At 38.6% G+C, this 18,681-nt stretch overlaps 1 protein-coding gene across 1 annotated transcript in view; it reads left to right on the top strand.

Annotated features, from left to right (window-relative positions):
* The window catches only part of LOC308495754 (ankyrin repeat domain-containing protein 26-like), a gene marked incomplete at its 3' end in the record, with an annotated part of 39,212 nt that overhangs the window by 5,298 nt on the left and 15,233 nt on the right, over positions 1 to 18,681 (top strand). Inside the window, exons 4-7 of the mRNA XM_081080728.1 lie at positions 982 to 1,054; positions 5,792 to 5,876; positions 6,204 to 6,265; positions 9,138 to 9,210. Coding sequence (XP_080936854.1) covers positions 982 to 1,054; positions 5,792 to 5,876; positions 6,204 to 6,265; positions 9,138 to 9,210 — 293 coding nt within the window. The remainder of the gene's footprint in view (positions 1 to 981; positions 1,055 to 5,791; positions 5,877 to 6,203; positions 6,266 to 9,137; positions 9,211 to 18,681) is intronic.

Here is an 18,681-nt window from a genome sequence, read left to right as displayed (position 1 = left end):
GCACCCGAAATTACAGAGGGGGTCCCCTTGAGTCCAAAGGCACTGGAGATTGCTGAACTACATAGATCTATGGCCCACGGCAGGTGTCTAGTCACCTCTACCTCTTTGCCCAACGCGCTGATGTCCTTCCCATGGAGATGGAGGGTTGGGCAGAGGGAGGACTGATTGTGAAACCAGTAATGGAGTTGGATAGGTGGTAACATGCCTCTGTTGGGAGTGGATGACTGAGGCTCCATTTAGCTTGTTTTCCAGGAACAGGGAAATAGAGAACTCCTACTGTGGGTCATTTGAGCCCAACCTTGTTTCAGGAGTCTATGCCTTCGTAGGCTGAAGTTTTCAAGGTTGGAGATTGCCAGGAAGCTTTGCGGACAAGTGATCTGGGAGTGGGGAGGCTAACAACGTACATATTTGTTCTTTGACTTTTGTACATGTAAGTTGCAAACATTTCATGCATTTCAGAGACCTCACTGTAGTGTTTTTGAGTGAAAACAAGGAATGGGGTAAGTTTAGTAACTGCTTTCTATGTTAAAGAAGCAAGACTGCCGTTTTTGACCCACACAGATTAATCTTTGAACCAGGGACAGACCGTGGAGAAGGCTCAGTGTATCGTTCTACCTTGATTTAGGTCATTGCTTTTGTCCCAGTTCAGGTTCCTATTGTCAGCTATTAATTGCAATTTCAATTCAGCCTTCAGGACTTTTGGTGAAAACAAGGTACTCTCAGGTGTTGCCAACATGTTTGCTGTCATTCTTTGTTATGGAAACTTAGAGTGTCTCTTCATTAAATATTGCACGAGTTGGGAGTGGTGGAGGCAGCAATAGATAACTGATAGCTTTTCTAGAACATCCTCTAAATTTTAATCATATCAAGAAACTTCATTTCATATGCAGATAGCTGAATTGTACTTTTTTTGTTGTTGTTGTTGCTGCCTTTGTAAAGAAATGAACTCACTTGTGTCTGTTGTGTATCTTTCCCCGGAAGTCTTTCCTGGAAACCTGGCAGTGATGATTCATGGTCTACGTCAGACGATGGACTCTTCGATGTTGGTACCAAGGTAAAAGGCTCCTGTGTGAAATTAACTGTTGTGCTCTTAATATAGTTTTGTGTAGCGCCGAGTTGTAAAATTTAGTAGTGCTCCACCTATCATTGTTTTATGTTTGTTATGGAAAATTGGTCAAGGTGAACCATTTGATAACATATGACCATTTGATGCTTCGTTGTTTTGTTGTTGTTCTTTTAACTTTAGTAAGTATCGAAGTTGGGAGCTGAAAGAAGAAGGGTCTGGGAAATGTATAGTGATAGTAAAATTCTATAGGGAGTTTTCCCACAGTGACGGAGATATGCAATTTGGTTAAAGGTAAGGATTCTTAATGTGACTTTTACGTTATACCAGCCTGACTTTTATCATACTCGTCCCGAAATGAAATCTTTAATGGATCAGGTACTCATTGTAACAGTCATGAATTCTTCCTGATACCTTTCAGTTTTAAAACTATATAGCATATGACATATAGTTTTATTTTTTTACGCTTTGTATGTTGGTAGGGTATACTTGTTAGGAGGGAGTGTTTTCTCCATTATTTTTTCACTTACATCCCGTGGACATTCCATATTATTTTATATTAGTTTCCCATATACCAGGTTCATCATTTAGACTTAAAATAATAGTAGAAGTTTTGAAAGTTTAGAATTCATGTTGTCTATCTCAAAACCCATATTACAAAGGGATTCCACTATGTTCTAAATCATTGCATTGTGAATATTTTAAATGTCTTTATCTAATTGAAGAGTATATGTTTTGTATAAAATAATAACCAATTTGAAAAGCAGAGATTCTTTTTTTTTTCAAGTTTAGTGTTTTAATGGCGTGTTTGATTACATGGTTTTTGATGCGTGGGCCCCTGCGCCCGTATAAGCAAGAGCGACACAGATTTTCATTTAACTGATATGCTGAAATACTCCATAGTCAAATCAACACTTGTTCTGTACCTATTCTGTAACAAGCATGATCTGATTTAATCCTCAGAATAGCTTTGTCAAGGAAGGGAATCCTCATGTTCAGAGATAAGGAAATGGAGTCCAAGGCAATCTAGGCAGCATGTCTTGCAGTAGCCAGGTTTTGATGCAAAATCCACTTGGCTCCAAAGCTGATGATGCTCTTAGCTGCTCCCTATAAAAACATGTCCGTGAGATTTTATGCCCATTGACCATGATGCATTGACCAAAGTAAAGAAAGGAGCCGTGTCTGCAAAAGACAGGATCCTTTCTTTACTCTGGTGAAAAGCAGTGATTCTTAAAAACTACATAATAAAATATCAAATTTCAGAAAGTTTTTAGTTTAAATGTAAAATTTTTCATTTCTGTTACAGTTGACATTCAATGATGTCAGCCTCAGGTGTACAGCATAGTGGTTAGGCATTTCTATAATGTGTAAAGTGGTACCCTGATTAGTGTGGTATACCTGACACCATACTTAGTTATTACAGTGTTATTTACTATATCTTTGTGCTGTACTTGACATCTACATGACTATTTTATAACTGCCAATTTGTACTTCTTAACCCTTTAACCTTTTCAGTTTGTTCCCCGATACTCTTCCCTCTGAGCAACGATCAGTTAGTTCTCTGCACCTATGAGTTTGTTTCTTTTTTCTATGTTCATTTATTTTTTTTTACATATCACCAATAGGTGAAATCATGTGGTGTTTGCCTTTCTCTATCTGACTTTTTTCACTTCGAATAATACCCTCTAGGTCCACGCACATTGTCGCAAATGGTAAGATTTTGTTCTTTGTTTACAGCCAAGTAGTATGTTGTTGTGTATATGTACCACTTCTTCTTTATCCACTACGATGGATACTTCAGTTATTTCTTTATCTGGAGTATTGTAAATTATGTAAATATAACCATACAGATGCATACATGTTTCAAATCAGTGTTTGGGATTTCTGCGGAGAAAAACCCAGAAGTGGGATTGCTATGCCACCTGGTAGTTCTGTTTTCAAATTTTTGAGGAGCTTCCATATTGTTTTCCATTGTGTCTGGTCAGATTTGCAGTCCCACCAACAGTGCACGGGGCTTCCCTTCACATCCTCATCAACATTGGTTGTTTGTTGATTTATTGATGACGGCCATTCGGACAGGTGTGAGGTGGTAGCTCATTGTGCTTTTAATTTGCATCGCTCTGATGATTAGTGGCACTGAGCATGTTTTCGTATGTCTCTTGGCTATCTGTGTGACCTCTTTGGAGAAAAGTCTATTCAAGTACTCTTCTCATTTTGTAATTGCATTGTCTTTTGGTGTTACGAGTGGTGTTATGAGTTCCTTATGTGTTTTGGATATCTTCTCCCATTCATCTGGTCGTGTTTTCATTTTGTTGATGGTTTCTATTACTGTGCAAAAATTTTTGAGTTTGATGTCATATATATGGCTCTTGTAGTCCTATCCATTCTGCCACCTTATGTCTTGACTGAAACATTTAACCTATTTACATTTAAAGTAATTTTTATACGTATGTAATTATTGCCATTTTATTATTCATATTTCTTCTCCTCCTCCTCCTCCTCCTCCTCCTCCTCCTCCTCCTCCTCCTCTTCCTCCTCCTCTTCCTCTTTCTACTTCTACTTCTTTTTTCAAGTCCTCGTTTCACATTTCTTGATACTGGTTTGTTGGTGCTGATGCAATCATCTTTTTCTCTGGCAAGTCTTTACCTCTCCTTTGATTCGAAATGAGAGCCTGGCCGGATGCAGTAATAGTAATCTTGGTTGTAGATTATTGCTTTTCATCACTTTCAATATTTCTTGCCAATCTCTTCTGACCTGCAAATTTTCTCTTGAGAGATCACCTGACAGTCTTATGAGATCTCCACTGTACGTGACTAACTACTTTTCTCTTGATGGTTTTAATATTCTCTCCATGTCCTAACCCTTTGGAATTTTAATTATGATATGTTTTGGTGTGGACCTGTTTGGGTTCATTTTGTTTGGAACTCTTTGTGTTTCCTACGCTTGTGTGTCTATCTCCTTCTCCAGGTTAGGAAAGGTTTCCATCATTGTGTATTCCAATAGGTTTTCAATTCCTGCTCTCTCTCTCTCTTCTCCTTTAGATAGCCTTACGGATGTTGTTACACCTGATATTGTCCCAGACATCCCTTAAAGCACTTTCTGTTTTATTTATTTATTTTTATTTATATTCATTTTTTTTCTGTTCTGATTGGGTGTTTGTGCTACCTTGTCTACCAAATCACTATTGAACCTCTGCTTCACCAAATGTGGTGCTGATTCCATCTATAAATTATTCATTTCAGATATTGTATTTTTCATTTCAGACTTTTTTTAAACGATTTCTATGTCCTTTTTATGTTTGCTGTCTCTCCGTTGAAGTTTTACTTACTTTGTCTATTCTTCCCCTAATTTCATCTGGCATCCCTATAACCAGTATTTTGAACTCTGTATCTGGTATATTGCTTGTCTCCGTTTGGTTTACCTCTTTTTCTAGAGTTTTATCCTGTTCTTTCATTAGAGAAATGTTTCTTTCTCTCTTCTTTTTTCACTGCCTCTCTGTGTTTGTTTTCCTGTATTCTGTAGATCTGCTAATTCTCCTCGTCTTGACAGTATTGCCTTACATACCAGGTGTCGTGTGGGGCCCAGTGGTACAGTCTCCCCGGTCACCTGAGCCGGGTGCTCCAGAAGCTCGTGTGGGTGGTGTGTGCCCTCCTGTTGTACTTGAGCCTTATTGCTGTTGGCACATCTGGGTGTGGAATTGACCCTCAGGACGACTGGCTGTGACTACAGTAGATGAACCCCTGTGTGTGGGCTGACCCCACAGAGTGAGATCGGCTGTAGCAGGGCTCCGGTGTCTGCTCAGTCCATGGCTTGGGCGTGTCATTATGGAGCTATTTTGGTGATGTTCTGGTGTTGCTGAAACTGATCCCCAGGTGTGTTGGATTTGGGGCCTCTTGGGAGGGGCTGTGGGGCAGGCCCAAGCCAGCTGCTGCTTGTGCCCAACCGGGAGCCACCTAGGGGAAGCTACAAAGTGACCTATTGTTGGCAGCTGCCTTTGTGGTTTTGGAGGCACCGGGGAGAGGCTATGCTGTGACACAAGACAGGCTGATGGATAGGATCCTAGAAAGAAACGGAAGTCCTCAATATCATAAATTGCAGCCCGAGTGGCTGTTGTAAACTAGAATTGTGAAGATGCAACACCTCTGCTTCCTGAGTGACTCCCCATTACGTGAGGGTAGAATTCATCTGCTAGCATGACATGTGCCTTCTTTGATTTGGTTCTGATTCTGCAGTTGTCTCTATCCCATTCTCAGAGTTCCAGGCTTACCTCATTCCTTTGCTGCCCTCACTTACAACATGTTGTTTCACACCTCAGGCTTTTGCTCCTGCTGCCCTTGTGGAATCCCCTTCATGCCTTCCCTCAGCACCTTGTATAACTTTCAAGATGCAGCCCTATCTTTGCAGTATCTGCTGAGCTTCCCTGATAAAACGGATTGTCGTCTCTTTTGTGCCCTTACTATACTTTATTCACTTCAGGTGTGGAAGTGGAGAGCGGTACTTTTCTGTTGTTATTTTTCATGTATTATAATATCTCTACTCCTACTAGAATGTAGGACAAAATGTTTCATTTCTATTTCCAGCTTCCCCTGGGTCTGGCTATGACGGCTACAGTAAAGTTTTCTTGTCTTACCTACGGATTGACTGAGTGAGTGAGTCAATGAGTAAATGAATAGGATGTTTTCTGAAGTTGGGTTTTTCTTTTCTTTTTTTTCTTTCTTTTTTTAATAGAAAGAAGCAACCAAGCCAGCAATTCGAAAAAGAGAAAATCGTGTGGATATTATTGAAAGTGCTCCACAAGACCAAGCAAACAATGGTAATTTGACTTGTGTTGATGGAGCACACCAGAATAATATAAGTGGTAATTTAGTGACTATCTATGAATTCTTTCTAGCTTAAGCTCTGCTATAAAGAAATCTAACATGTGTCGATCCAAATGTGATATTCATTTCTTTTAAGCATTTTTTCCTATCTTTTGGGCAAAAGTATCCCCACTACTAACAGCTGCTTCTTCTTGCAAATGCTTCGTTCCCCTGAATTCTTTTCTGCTATTACTTTTATGGAAATAAGCACGACTGAATGTGTACTTAAAATGCATAGTAATATATGTTCACATTAATGTACCTGTGACTACATTTTATAGTTATAAAGTCATCATTAGGATTAGGACAAGATGAAGATGAAGAATCACCTTGGGATTCTGAGGTACTGTCTTACACTATTATTATTATCATTACTATTTTAAATATCACCATTGAGTGATGTTAAAATGAAAAAGGTATGCTTTGACTTTACTTTCTCGCCTCTGCATTTCCTCATACAAATCATTTTTTATGGTTTATCCTATAATGAATAAACTAGCTATGTGCGTAATATAATAAGACAGCGTAGTACAATTCTGCTAACTTGCAAGTGTCACTTAAGGAAGTCAGTGTGGAAAAGCATAAAACACTAAGGCTTCCAAGTCATAAGGAATCAGTTTGGGTTGTGAAGTTAAGTTCACCTAAAAGCTAAAGAATTATTCCCAGTCAACCTATGCCCAAATGCATGACTCTGTGGTTTTTGTAGATGTGCAAATGTCCTAATGAGTCAGAAAGAAAGAAATTGGTTTGTAGGGTGTTTTTTTTTTAATAATTTGGAACTTGAAAAGATAATGCCTGGGACATCAAAGTATTATTATATTTGTAATGTCGAATAGATCTGCAAGAAACCGTTCCAATGAAAAAAGACCATAGTGAATAGTAATAATACGTAGGATTATACTAACAGTAATCAGCTGAGCGCTGTTTTAATACAGGACAACTGTCTTGTTCAGTTAAAATAGCATGCATTGAGTGTCTTGATGGCAACCATACTTGTAGTAATAGAAGTACAAAGTAATGATGAGCTGATGCGAGGTGACAGCTGTGGAAAGAGATAAGAAAGGTGTGATCTTCTGATACAGGCAACTGCAGCCTACTGGTCTAGACACTGTGTTTGAGGAAAGAACAGAATGGAATCCTGGATGGGTAACTCAATAGCTACAGAATCTTGGGAATAGTATAAAACACGTAGGCTTCCAAGTCATAAGGAACCGGTTTGGGTTGTGAAGTTAACTTTACCTAAAAATTAAAGTTATTCCAGTTCGAACTATGCCCAAATGCATGACTTTGTGGTTTTTGTGGATGTGTAAATATCCTAATGAAATTCAGAAAGAATTTGGATAGTAGGGTTTGTTTGTAACTTGGAACTAGGAAACATAATGTCTGGGATATCAAAGTATCATTATATTTGTATTGTCAAATAGGTCCGCAAGGACATTTTCTACAGTAGGAAAAGCCTGGTGAATACTAATAATATGTTGGATTACACTAACAACAATTTGGCTGAGTGCTGCTTTAATATGTAACAACTGTCGTGTTCAGTTAAAATAGGAAGCATTGAGTAACTTGATGGCGACCGTACTCGTAGTACTAGAAGTACAATGTAATGATGAGCCAATGTGAGATGACAGCTGTTGAAAGATATAAGAAAGGTGTGATCCTCTGATATAGGCAACTGCAGCCTACTGGTGTAGGCACTGTGTTTGACGATAAGAACACACTAGAATCCTGGATCGGTCACTTACTAGCTGTGGGATCTTGGGGAAACTTCTTTTTAACCTGTCGGATGTCAGTGACCTCATTTGTCGTAATGGTACTTATGCCTACCTTTCAGTATGTGGAATGAACTAATGTGGTAACAAATGTGAAAACACTTTGTGAAGTGTAAAGGGAGCTATAGAAATATAAAATCAATGATCACAGTGGGCCGTAGTGACTTACTAAATGGTGAGGACACTTTCTGTAAACCTGAAGGACAATCAAATGGCAGTAGTGTTAAGAACAGAGTGGAAAAGTCAGAAGCATGTGAATTTCTAATCTGGGGGATGCTAAACTTCAGGAGACTGTGATAGGCGATACCCTGTAGATGTGTAGTGTTTCGGTACTTGAGGCTCTGTTGGTGCGAGCTCAGTGTTTCACCTTGAGTAAATTTCTAGTTAGATACCAGCTTTGTGCTGGGCAGTTAGACAATGAATAGGGAAGTTCAGGGGTTCAGCTGTAGCTGTAGGAGCAGAAAAACAAGTGAACAACAGTCCATTGTAAGTCACTATATCTGGGTCATTTAAAGAGAATGGAGAATGCTGGGTTAGAGAATATTGTCATGGGGGGGGCATGGTTGTAGTTGGAATAGGAGTGGGAGTGCAGTTTCGGTGGTCAGGAAAGATCTTTCTGAGGGTGACAAAAACGGCCAAGTGAAGCATGAGAAGGAGCCAGTCATGTGAAGATCTAGGAGCAAAACCTGCTGGGCATGAACAACAATGGATCACATCTGTTCATCATTTCATTCTAATGTCTTGGAATGGCCACCAAGCAGGAAGTGGGGTAACCATCATCAAACTGTTTTCATATTTGTTGTTTTGGGTGGAAAAGAAATAAAATGTGCATAGTAAGTGTCTGGTACATTTCAGATGACTATAATAAATAAATGTTCTTATTTTTCCCTGATTAGAAATTATTATACTTTTTTGAAAAGTTGCATAACTATATATAACATTTTTCCTATCATTTATTGAAACACAATTTAATGAAAAGTTTTTCTTATCTCTTTGCCACTTGGTTCAATCATGTTTTTCTATCAAATTTTTTGTCCAATAAGAGTTCGGTTTTTCCTAGCTCTTGTTGACATAGATGAAGTAGGTTCTAAAATGTTCTGTCTAAACTCAACTGGACATACACCAAGGGTTCTTACCATGTCAAGCAAGTATCTTGTTTTAACACTAAAAAACAAATCTGTCATTAGAAATATTTAACAGTTATATCAAGTACACTTATCAAAGTATTAGGTTGTTGTGAAAGTAATTGAGGTTTAAAAGGTTAAAAAAAATTGCAAATCTGCAATTACGTTTGCACGAACCTAATATATGCTTAAACACATATTTTTCAAAAAATCCTTTTCTTGGAGGTGATAACTTTAACATTTTCATCCTGAATTATTAACTAGAGATGGTGTGAAGTGTCCATTAATTACTAATCATCTTGTTTCCTAACCCCTTCAGCCGAGCATTGAAGTGGAAGATCCTGTTCCTAACAGAGCTGTAGGAATGGACGATGTGCAACCCTTCAGACCAGGTACACTGTGTAATACCAATTTAATTTTGGGAAGGAGTACGCAAGGACATTTGACGTGCTCACAGTCTTCTATTCAGACTTACTTTCCTTTGTTACAAATTTAATTGAAGTATTTCACATAAACAACGTGATGTCATTGTTGGTATCGATGTTTGAGAAAAAAGACATCGACAGGAATAAGAAAACAAGATTTTAAAAGGGTGACTTCACTAAAATGTTTCTCCTCTTGTTTCGATATCCTAAATGTCCCAGTTTGGAACCCCTGTACTTAATAGGGGTTCTCAGAGGTTAATAATCAAACTGGAAGATACTTCCAGCGTTTCAAATGGTCATTTGAATTTTGACGTTTACCCAAGTAAGCCTCAGTTGCTACCATGTCATTTGTGTTTTAACTTTACTTCCTCTTAGTGTTGTGACACTGATGGTCTTAAGCCAACCAGATGTTCTGCTGAGCAGACACTGGCTATGTGTGTACGTGCGCCTATGGTGTCTTCGATTATTAAAAATGGGAGAAGTAATTAATGATAATGAATATTTGGTAGACACAATCTTTGAAAAAAGGAATTCTGAAGCTTTTGTGCCTTGGGATGCTTTTATGCTATTAAAAATTATTGAGAATTCCAAAGAATATTTTTAAGTCGGTAGTCTCCATAGATAGTTACAATATTAGAAATAAAAACTGAACAATTTAAAATACGAGCACACACTGTCATGCATTCCGTGAGCCATTGGAGCTACGACCCAGTAACCATAGAGCTATGATGTCACCATCAGAGCTGTGATATCACGGCTGTGGAAAGCTCTACTGTACACTTAGAAGAGAATGAGAGTGAAAATGGCAAATGACATTCAGTCTTTCTGTGAAAATAGCTTTGACCTTTTCGGGCCCCTCGACTGACAGACCTTGGGACTTCACGGATTCTCACATGACATTGGAAACCACCGTTTTAAATGATGTACGGGCTTCCTGGATGTGAAGTGATAAAAGAGGCTTTAAAGCTTCACTTCTACAATTGTGTTTTTCTTTCACTTGTCTTAAAAAGTTTTAAGCTGAGAATATTGTTTAAAAAAACAAAAGGAAAATACTTTTGTTATATATTCATTTTCTGTCTCATGGTACCCTGTACTCTTTGGAGCTCATGGGGACCTCGTTTGATCCCATTTTTCTTTGTAAACAATAAGGTCGCCCAGGACTGTAATTTGTCATGTGAATATCTGTTTATCTAAGGCTTAAAAATGAATTCTGAAGATATTGGGGCATTTAGAAAAGACCATTTTCTTGTAATAAGTAGTTTCTTATTTGGAATTGTACCATTCAATGAAAGTTTTTTAAATCCATGTTTGTCACACATATTTAAAATTAAGATAAGCGGTTAGACATAACTTTTGATAATGACAAAAAATGTCACACACAGCACCATGTTAAGTAATAAGAAGAAAAGCTTTAATTGGAACCACATTATATAACAGAAATTGCTGAGTGACAATAGTTAATTCAACTTAACTTACGTGAATGGCAAGTATAGGACACCTAAAATAAAATGAGCTCTGAAGGAGTAGAGTGTTTGGGAGAAAGGAGGACGTGGGACTGCTTCTCTGAAGAAGGAAGTTTTACAATATGGTCAACTTTGTGTTATTTTTACCTCCTCATAAACGAAAATTTTATTTTCAGATTTTTCCAGCTGGGATTCTACTTCTTTGACTTTCAATCATGGAACTTGTCAAATATCCGGGGATTCGAAATTTGGTGATAAAAGGCCATTTGCCACACACTCAATGAGACCTCTGTCAGCACCCACAGAGTTTGGACAGATGCCCGTAATAGACAAACGAAAGACGCAGGTTGTAGGTGTGTTCCTCTTACATAATTCTTCCCTCCATGAATTGTGTGAATCACAGCTACAAGAAAACAGAGAAAGCAAAGAAGGAAATAAAAAAAAACAGAAAGAGTTCAACCCTAGCCCACCTCTGTGTAGGTTGATCGTAGTTATGAATTTCCTATAGTCATTTTGTAGCAAAATCTGCTTTATGTTTACGCAACTCACAGCCAAATGGAATAAGTTTTAGCAAGACATTGGCATTCTTCCTCAATCAGAGTAACATAAGGAAATAAGAAAGGGAATAAGGAGAAAGGGTGAATCCATTTAGACTAGTATTTCACGTACCCTGGGGAGTATATATGCATACATGCACACATATATAGGTACATATGTATATATGTATATATATATATATATATATATATATATATATATATATATATATATATATATATATCTGTGTATATGTGTATGTATATAAATATATAAATATAAATATATACACACACACACACAGATATACAGCAGAGGAAGTAAAAGTTCTTCATGTATTAATTGCCCACCAGTTGTATCAGTAACATTCACTCTACTATAGTCTTCAGGGGTGTTCCCAAACAAATATTTTTACATCACTTGAATCTGACGCTTTCAAAGTTCTGTGTTTTTCTATTGTGTATTTACAATGTATTTGAATTTTTTTTCTTTTAACAGTGGATGAGTGTTCTCAATGCGACCCTGCAAGCAGGTAGGATTTTATGGATTTCTAAAATTGCATGTTAACTAAGAGACTGCGGAGAGAAGCCAGTAAGCTTTAATGAGTGTTCTGCTCTGGGCTAGACCCTATACTATGTGCCTACCATTGGTTATCCCAGGTCATCGGCACAGTTGATTTGCAAAGTAGCTGTGCTGTTCGGCTGTTTTTATTCATTAGAGGAGTGTGGTTCCAGGAGGTGGATTAATTGACACTTGGTTCCATAGTTACCAAGTGGCTAACCCGTGATGTGACCTTCAGCCTGCTTGGCTTCCCAAGTCCGTTCTCTTGTCCCTCAGCCTGTACTGAGAAGTGCCTGGACAGGTCTGGATTCAAGATTCAGGTGCACGTCAGGTGGCCTCAGAGAGTCCCGTTTAGTGATGCCTTAATGCTGATTTAGAAGTTTCCTATCAAGCCCAGTTAGCCCAAGCTTTTGTCTTAATGTACTTGACAATTGCAGCAGTCACGAGAACCTTGTTTTCACCATCAGTGTTGAGGGCAGATGTCAGTTCGCTGTGGCCACAGAACCACAGGTTGTACATAAGCAAGACCTAATCAGATAAATGTTTTCAGGTATAATGCGATGTACCCTTCTTGGGACGAATTGTTGTTCTGTAAGTGAAGATCATCTATGTATACACTGTTGTGTTAATTCAGCACAAATTGAGAGGATATTTCTAATTGACTTCTCTACTTACTGACTCCTCAGACTGTGTTTTCCTTCTGGCTAATACCTTTACCTTGTTCTAGGAAGTTTTTTCTCTTTTTCCAGAGTCTTTCTTCCTTCTTCCATGACTTTTCTTGATTTTTTACCTTTTTCTCTGCTTTACTCGGGGTAGTTTTGTTGCTGTTGTTGTGTTATTTTTTTCCACTTCTGCCAGCTAAGTATTCTCCATTTTTCTTGACAGAATCAAAAGTACATAGAATTCCAGGTGTTGAATGAATGTTATCAATTAATTATTCAAAACACCCCCTAGTATTTCATGCTGCCATTAATGTTTTGGTCAAGTGGTTGATCACATGAGGAGTTTGAACTGTAAGAGATTGAAGTGACTTCTTTGAGTACAGTGAGTGATGAAATGAGATTAGTATAGGTTTCTAAGCCCAGTACACTTCCTTCTTTATCATCCTTTGGGTGAGTGTTTTAATTATGGAAAGGTCTAGTGAATGCAATGGAAGAGGCTAAGAATGGAATTAGCAGGGGAATCCACGTTTCAAGAGGAACAACACAGGTTGGGATAGGAATAAGGCTCTTAGAGCAGAGATTAGATAGAGATCAGATGAGGGAAAAGAGATCAGAATGTTAGGGTATGACAAGGTAAAGAGAAATTACAGGAAGGAAGGACACAGGATGTTGGTAGTTGTCTAAAAAAGCAGATTAAAATAAGGGGCTCAAGGGCGTCCTGCCTGAACAGGTTGCTGCTGTTTTGTTTGTTGAATTGGAGGAACCAGCAAAATTTAAGGTTTGTATGAAAACATATTAAACCTTTGAGCCTCTGGAAACATTCTCTTTATAGCAAGTAGGAATGTGGTATCATCCACCTGCACCCGAAATTACAGAGGGGGTCCCCTTGAGTCCAAAGGCACTGGAGATTGCTGAACTACATAGATCAGCACAAGACACCACGGCAGGTGTCTTGTCACCTCTACCTCTTTGCCCAACGCGCTGATGTCCTTCCCATGGAGATGGAGGGTTGGGCAGAGGGAGGACTGATTGTGAAACCAGTAATGGAGTTGGGTAGGTGGTAACGTGCCTGTGTTGGGAGTGGATGACTGAGGCTCCATTTAGCTTGTTTTCCAGGAACAGGGAAATAGAGAACTCCTACTGTGGGTCATTTGAGCCCAACCTTGTTTCAGGAGTCTATGCCTTCGTAGGCTGAAGTTTTCAAGGTTGGAGATTGCCAGGAAGCTTTGCGGACAAGTGATCTGGGAGTGGGGAGGCTAACAACGTACATATTTGTTCTTTGACTTTTGTACATGTAAGTTGCAAACATTTCATGCATTTCAGGGACCTCACTGTAGTGTTTTTGAGTGAAAACAAGGAATGGGATAAGTTTAGTAACTGCTTTCTATGTTAAAGAAGCAAGACTGCCGTTTTTGACCCACACAGATTAATCTTTGAACCAGGGACAGACCGTGGAGAAGGCTCAGTGTATCATTCTATCTTGATTTAGGTCATTGCTTTTGTCCCAGTTCAGGTTCCTATTGTCAGCTATTAATTGCGTTTTCAATTCAGCCTTCAGGACTTTGGTGAAAACAAGGTACTCTCAGGTGTTGCCAACATGTTTGCTGTCGTTTTTTGTTATGGAAACTTAGAGTGTATCTTCATTAAATATTGCACGAGTTGGGAGTGGTGGAGGCAGCAATAGATAACTGATAGCTTTTCTAGAACATCATCTAAATTTTAATCGTATCAAGAAACTTCATTTCATATGCAGATAGCTGAATTGTACTCCTTTTGTTGTTGTTGTTGCTGCCTTTGTAAAGAAATGAACTCACTTGTGTCTGTTGTGTATCTTTCCCCGGAAGTCTTTCCTGGAAACCTGGCAGTGATGATTCATGGTCTACGTCAGACGATGGACTCTTCGATGTTGGTACCAAGGTAAAAGGCTCCTGTGTGAAATTAACTGTTGTGCTCTTAATTTAGTTTTGTGTAGCGCCGAGTTGTAAAATTTAGTAGTGCTCCACCTATCATTGTTTTATGTTTGTTATGGAAAATTGGTCAAGGTGAACCATTTGATAACATATGACCATTTGATGCTTCGTTGTTTTGTTGTTGTTCTTTTAACTTTAGTAAGTATCGAAGTTGGGAGCTGAGAAAAGAAGGGTCTGGGAAATGTATTGTGATAGTAAAATTCTATAGGGAGTTTTCCCACAGTGACGGAGATATGCAATTTGGTTAAAGGTAAGGATTCTTAATGTGACTTTTACGTTATACCAGCCTGACTTTTATCATACTCGTGCCTAAATGGAATCTTTAATGGATCAGGTACTCATTGTAACAGTCATGAATTCTTCCTGATACCTTTCAGTTTTAAAACTATATAGCATATGACATATAGTTTTATTTTTTTACGCTATGTATGTTGGTATGGTATACTTGTTAGGAGGGAGTGTTTTCTCCATTATTTTTTCACTTACATCCCGTGGACATTCCATATTATTTTATATTAGTTTCCGGTATACCAGGTTCATCATTTAGACTTAAAATAATAGTAGAAGTTTTGAAAGTTTAGAATTCATGTTGTCTATCTCAAAACCCATATTACAAAGGGATTCCACTATGTTCTAAATCATTGCATTGTGAATATTTTAAATGTCTTTATCTAATTGAAGAGTATATGTTTTGTATAAAATAATAACCAATTTGAAAAGCAGAGATTCTTTTTTTTTTTTTCAAGTTTAGTGTTTTAATGGCGTGTTTGATTACATGGTTTTTGATGCGTGGGCCCCTGTGCCCGTATAAGCAAGAGCGACACAGATTTTCATTTAACTGATATGCTGAAATACTCCATAGTAAAATCAACACTTGTTCTGTACCTATTCTGTAACAAGCATGATCTGATTTAATCCTCAGAATAGCTTTGTCAAGGAAGGGAATCCTCATGTTCAGAGATAAGGAAATGGAGTCCAAGGCAATCTAGGCAGCATGTCTTGCAGTAGCCAGGGAGAAGTTTGAGGGTTTGATGCAAAATCCACTTGGCTCCAAAGCTGATGATGCTCTTAGCTGCTCCCTATAAAAACATGTCCGTGAGATTTTATGCCCATTGACCATGATGCATTGACCAAAGTAAAGAAAGGAGCCGTGTCTGCAAAAGACAGGATCCTTTCTTTACTCTGGTGAAAAGCAGTGATTCTTAAAAACTACATAATAAAATATCAAATTTCAGAAAGTTTTTAGTTTAAATGTAAAATTTTTCATTTCTGTTATAGTTGACATTCAATGATGTCAGCCTCAGGTGTACAGCATAGTAGTTAGGCATTTCTATAATGTGTAAAGTGGTACCCTGATTAGTGTGGTATACCTGACACCATACTTAGTTATTACAGTGTTATTTACTATATCTTTGTGCTGTACTTGACATCTACATGACTATTTTATAACTGCCAATTTGTACTTCTTAACCCTTTAACCTTTTCAGTTTGTTCCCCAATACTCTTCCCTCTGAGCAACGATCAGTTAGTTCTCTGCACCTATGAGTTTGTTTCTTTTTTCTATGTTCATTTATTTTTTTTTTACATATCACCAATAGGTGAAATCATGTGGTGTTTGCCTTTCTCTATCTGACTTTTTTCACTTCGAATAATACCCTCTAGGTCCACGCACATTGTCGCAAATGGTAAGATTTTGTTCTTTGTTTACAGCCAAGTAGTATGTTGTTGTGTATATGTACCACTTCTTCTTTATCCACTACGATGGATACTTCAGTTATTTCTTTATCTGGAGTATTGTAAATTATGTAAATATAACCATACAGATGCATACATGTTTCAAATCAGTGTTTGGGATTTCTGCGGAGAAAAACTCAGAAGTGGGATTGCTATGCCACCTGGTAGTTCTATTTTCAAATTTTTGAGGAGCTTCCATATTGTTTTCCATTGTGTCTGGTCAGATTTGCAGTCCCACCAACAGTGCACGGGGCTTCCCTTCACATCCTCATCAACATTGGTTGTTTGTTGATTTATTGATGACGGCCATTCTGACAGGTGTGAGGTGGTAGCTCATTGTGCTTTTAATTTGCATCGCTCTGATGATTAGTGGCACTGAGCGTGTTTTCGTATGTCTCTTGGCTATCTGTGTGACCTCTTTGGAGAAAAGTCTATTCAAGTACTCTTCTCATTTTGTAATTGCATTGTCTTTTGGTGTTACGTTTTATGAGTTCCTTATGTGTTTTGGATACCTTCTCCCATTCATCTGGTTGTGTTTTCATTTTGTTGATGGTTTCTATTACTGTGCAAAAATTTTTGAGTTTGATGTCATATATATGGCTCTTGTAGTCCTATCCATTCTGCCACCTTATGTCTTGACTGAAACATTTAACCTATTTACATTTAAAGTAATTTTTATACGTATGTAATTATTGCCATTTTATTATTCATATTTCTCCTCCTCCTCCTCCTCCTCCTCCTCCTCCTCTTCCTCCTCCTCCTCCTCTTCCTCTTTCTACTTCTACTTCTTTTTTCAAGTCCTCGTTTCACATTTCTTGATACTGGTTTGTTGGTGCTGATGCCATCATCTTTTTCTCTGGCAAGTCTTTACCTCTCCTTTGATTCGAAATGAGAGCCTGGCCGGATGCAGTAATAGTAATCTTGGTTGTAGATTATTGCTTTTCATCACTTTCAATATTTCTTGCCAATCTCTTCTGACCTGCAAATTTTCTCTTGAGAGATCACCTGACAGTCTTATGAGATCTCCATTGTACGTGACTAACTACTTTTCTCTTGATGGTTTTAATATTCTCTCCATGTCCTAACCCTTTGGAATTTTAATTATGATATGTTTTGGTGTGGACCTGTTTGGGTTCATTTTGTTTGGAACTCTTTGTGTTTCCTACGCTTGTGTGTCTATCTCCTTCTCCAGGTTAGGAAAGGTTTCCATCATTGTGTATTCCAATAGGTTTTCAATTCCTGCTCTCTCTCTCTCTTCTCCTTTAGATAGCCTTACGTATGTTGTTACACCTGATATTGTCTCAGACATCCCTTAAAGCACTTTCTGTTTTATTTATATTTTTATATTCATTTTTTCTCTGTTCTGATTGGGTGTTTGTGCTACCTTGTCTACCAAATCACTATTGAACCTCTGCTTCACCAAATGTGGTGCTGATTCCATCTATAAATTATTCATTTCAGATATTGTATTTTTCATTTCAGACTTTTTTTAAACGATTTCTGTGTCCTTTTTATGTTTGCTGTCTCTCCGTTGAAGTTTTACTTACTTTGTCTATTCTTCCCCTAATTTCATCTAGCATCCCTATAATCAGTATTTTGAACTCTGTATCTGGTATATTGCTTGTCTCCGTTTGGTTTACCTCTTTTTCTAGAGTTTTATCCTGTTCTTTCATTAGAGAAATGTTTCTTTCTCTCCTTTTTTCACTGCCTCTCTGTGTTTGTTTCTCTGTATTCTGTAGATCTGCTAATTCTCCTCGTCTTGACAGTATTGCCTTACATACCAGGTGTCGTGTGGGGCCCAGTGGTACAGTCTCCCCGGTCACCTGAGCCGGGTGCTCCAGAAGCTCGTGTGGGTGGTGTGTGCCCTCCTGTTGTACTTGAGCCTTATTGCTGTTGGCACATCTGGGTGTGGAATTGACCCTCAGGACGACTGGCTGTGACTACAGTAGATGAACCCCTGTGTGTGGGCTGACCCCACAGAGTGAGATCGGCTGTAGCAGGGCTCCCGTGTCTGCTCAGTCCATGGATTGGGCGTGTCATTATGGAGCTATTTTGGTGATGTTCTGGTGTTGCTGAAACTGATCCCCAGGTGTGTTGGATTTGGGGCCTCTTGGGAGGGGCTGTGGGGCAGGCCCAAGTCAGCTGCTGTTGTGCCCAACCAGGAGCCACCTAGGGGAAGCTACAAAGTGACCTATTGTTGGCAGCTGCCTTTGTGGGTTTGGAGGCACCGGGGAGAGGCTATGCTGTGACACAAGACAGGCTGATGGATAGGATCCTAGAAAGAAACGGAAGTCCTCAATATCATAAATTGCAGCCCGAGTGGCTGTTGTAAACTAGAATTGTGATGATGCAACACCTCTGCTTCCTGAGTGACTCCCCATTACGTGAGGGTAGAATTCATCTGCTAGCATAACATGTGCCTTCTTTGATTTGGTTCTGATTCTGCAGTTGTCTCTCCATCCCTTTCTCAGAGTTCCAGGCTTACCTCATTCCTTTGCTGCCCTCACTTAC

This window comes from Rhinolophus hipposideros (genome assembly GCF_964194185.1).
Source record: "Rhinolophus hipposideros genome assembly, contig: HAP1_SCAFFOLD_173, whole genome shotgun sequence".
NCBI classification, from domain to species: Eukaryota; Metazoa; Chordata; class Mammalia; order Chiroptera; family Rhinolophidae; genus Rhinolophus; species Rhinolophus hipposideros.
This window is presented reverse-complemented; position numbering and strand designations above follow the sequence as displayed.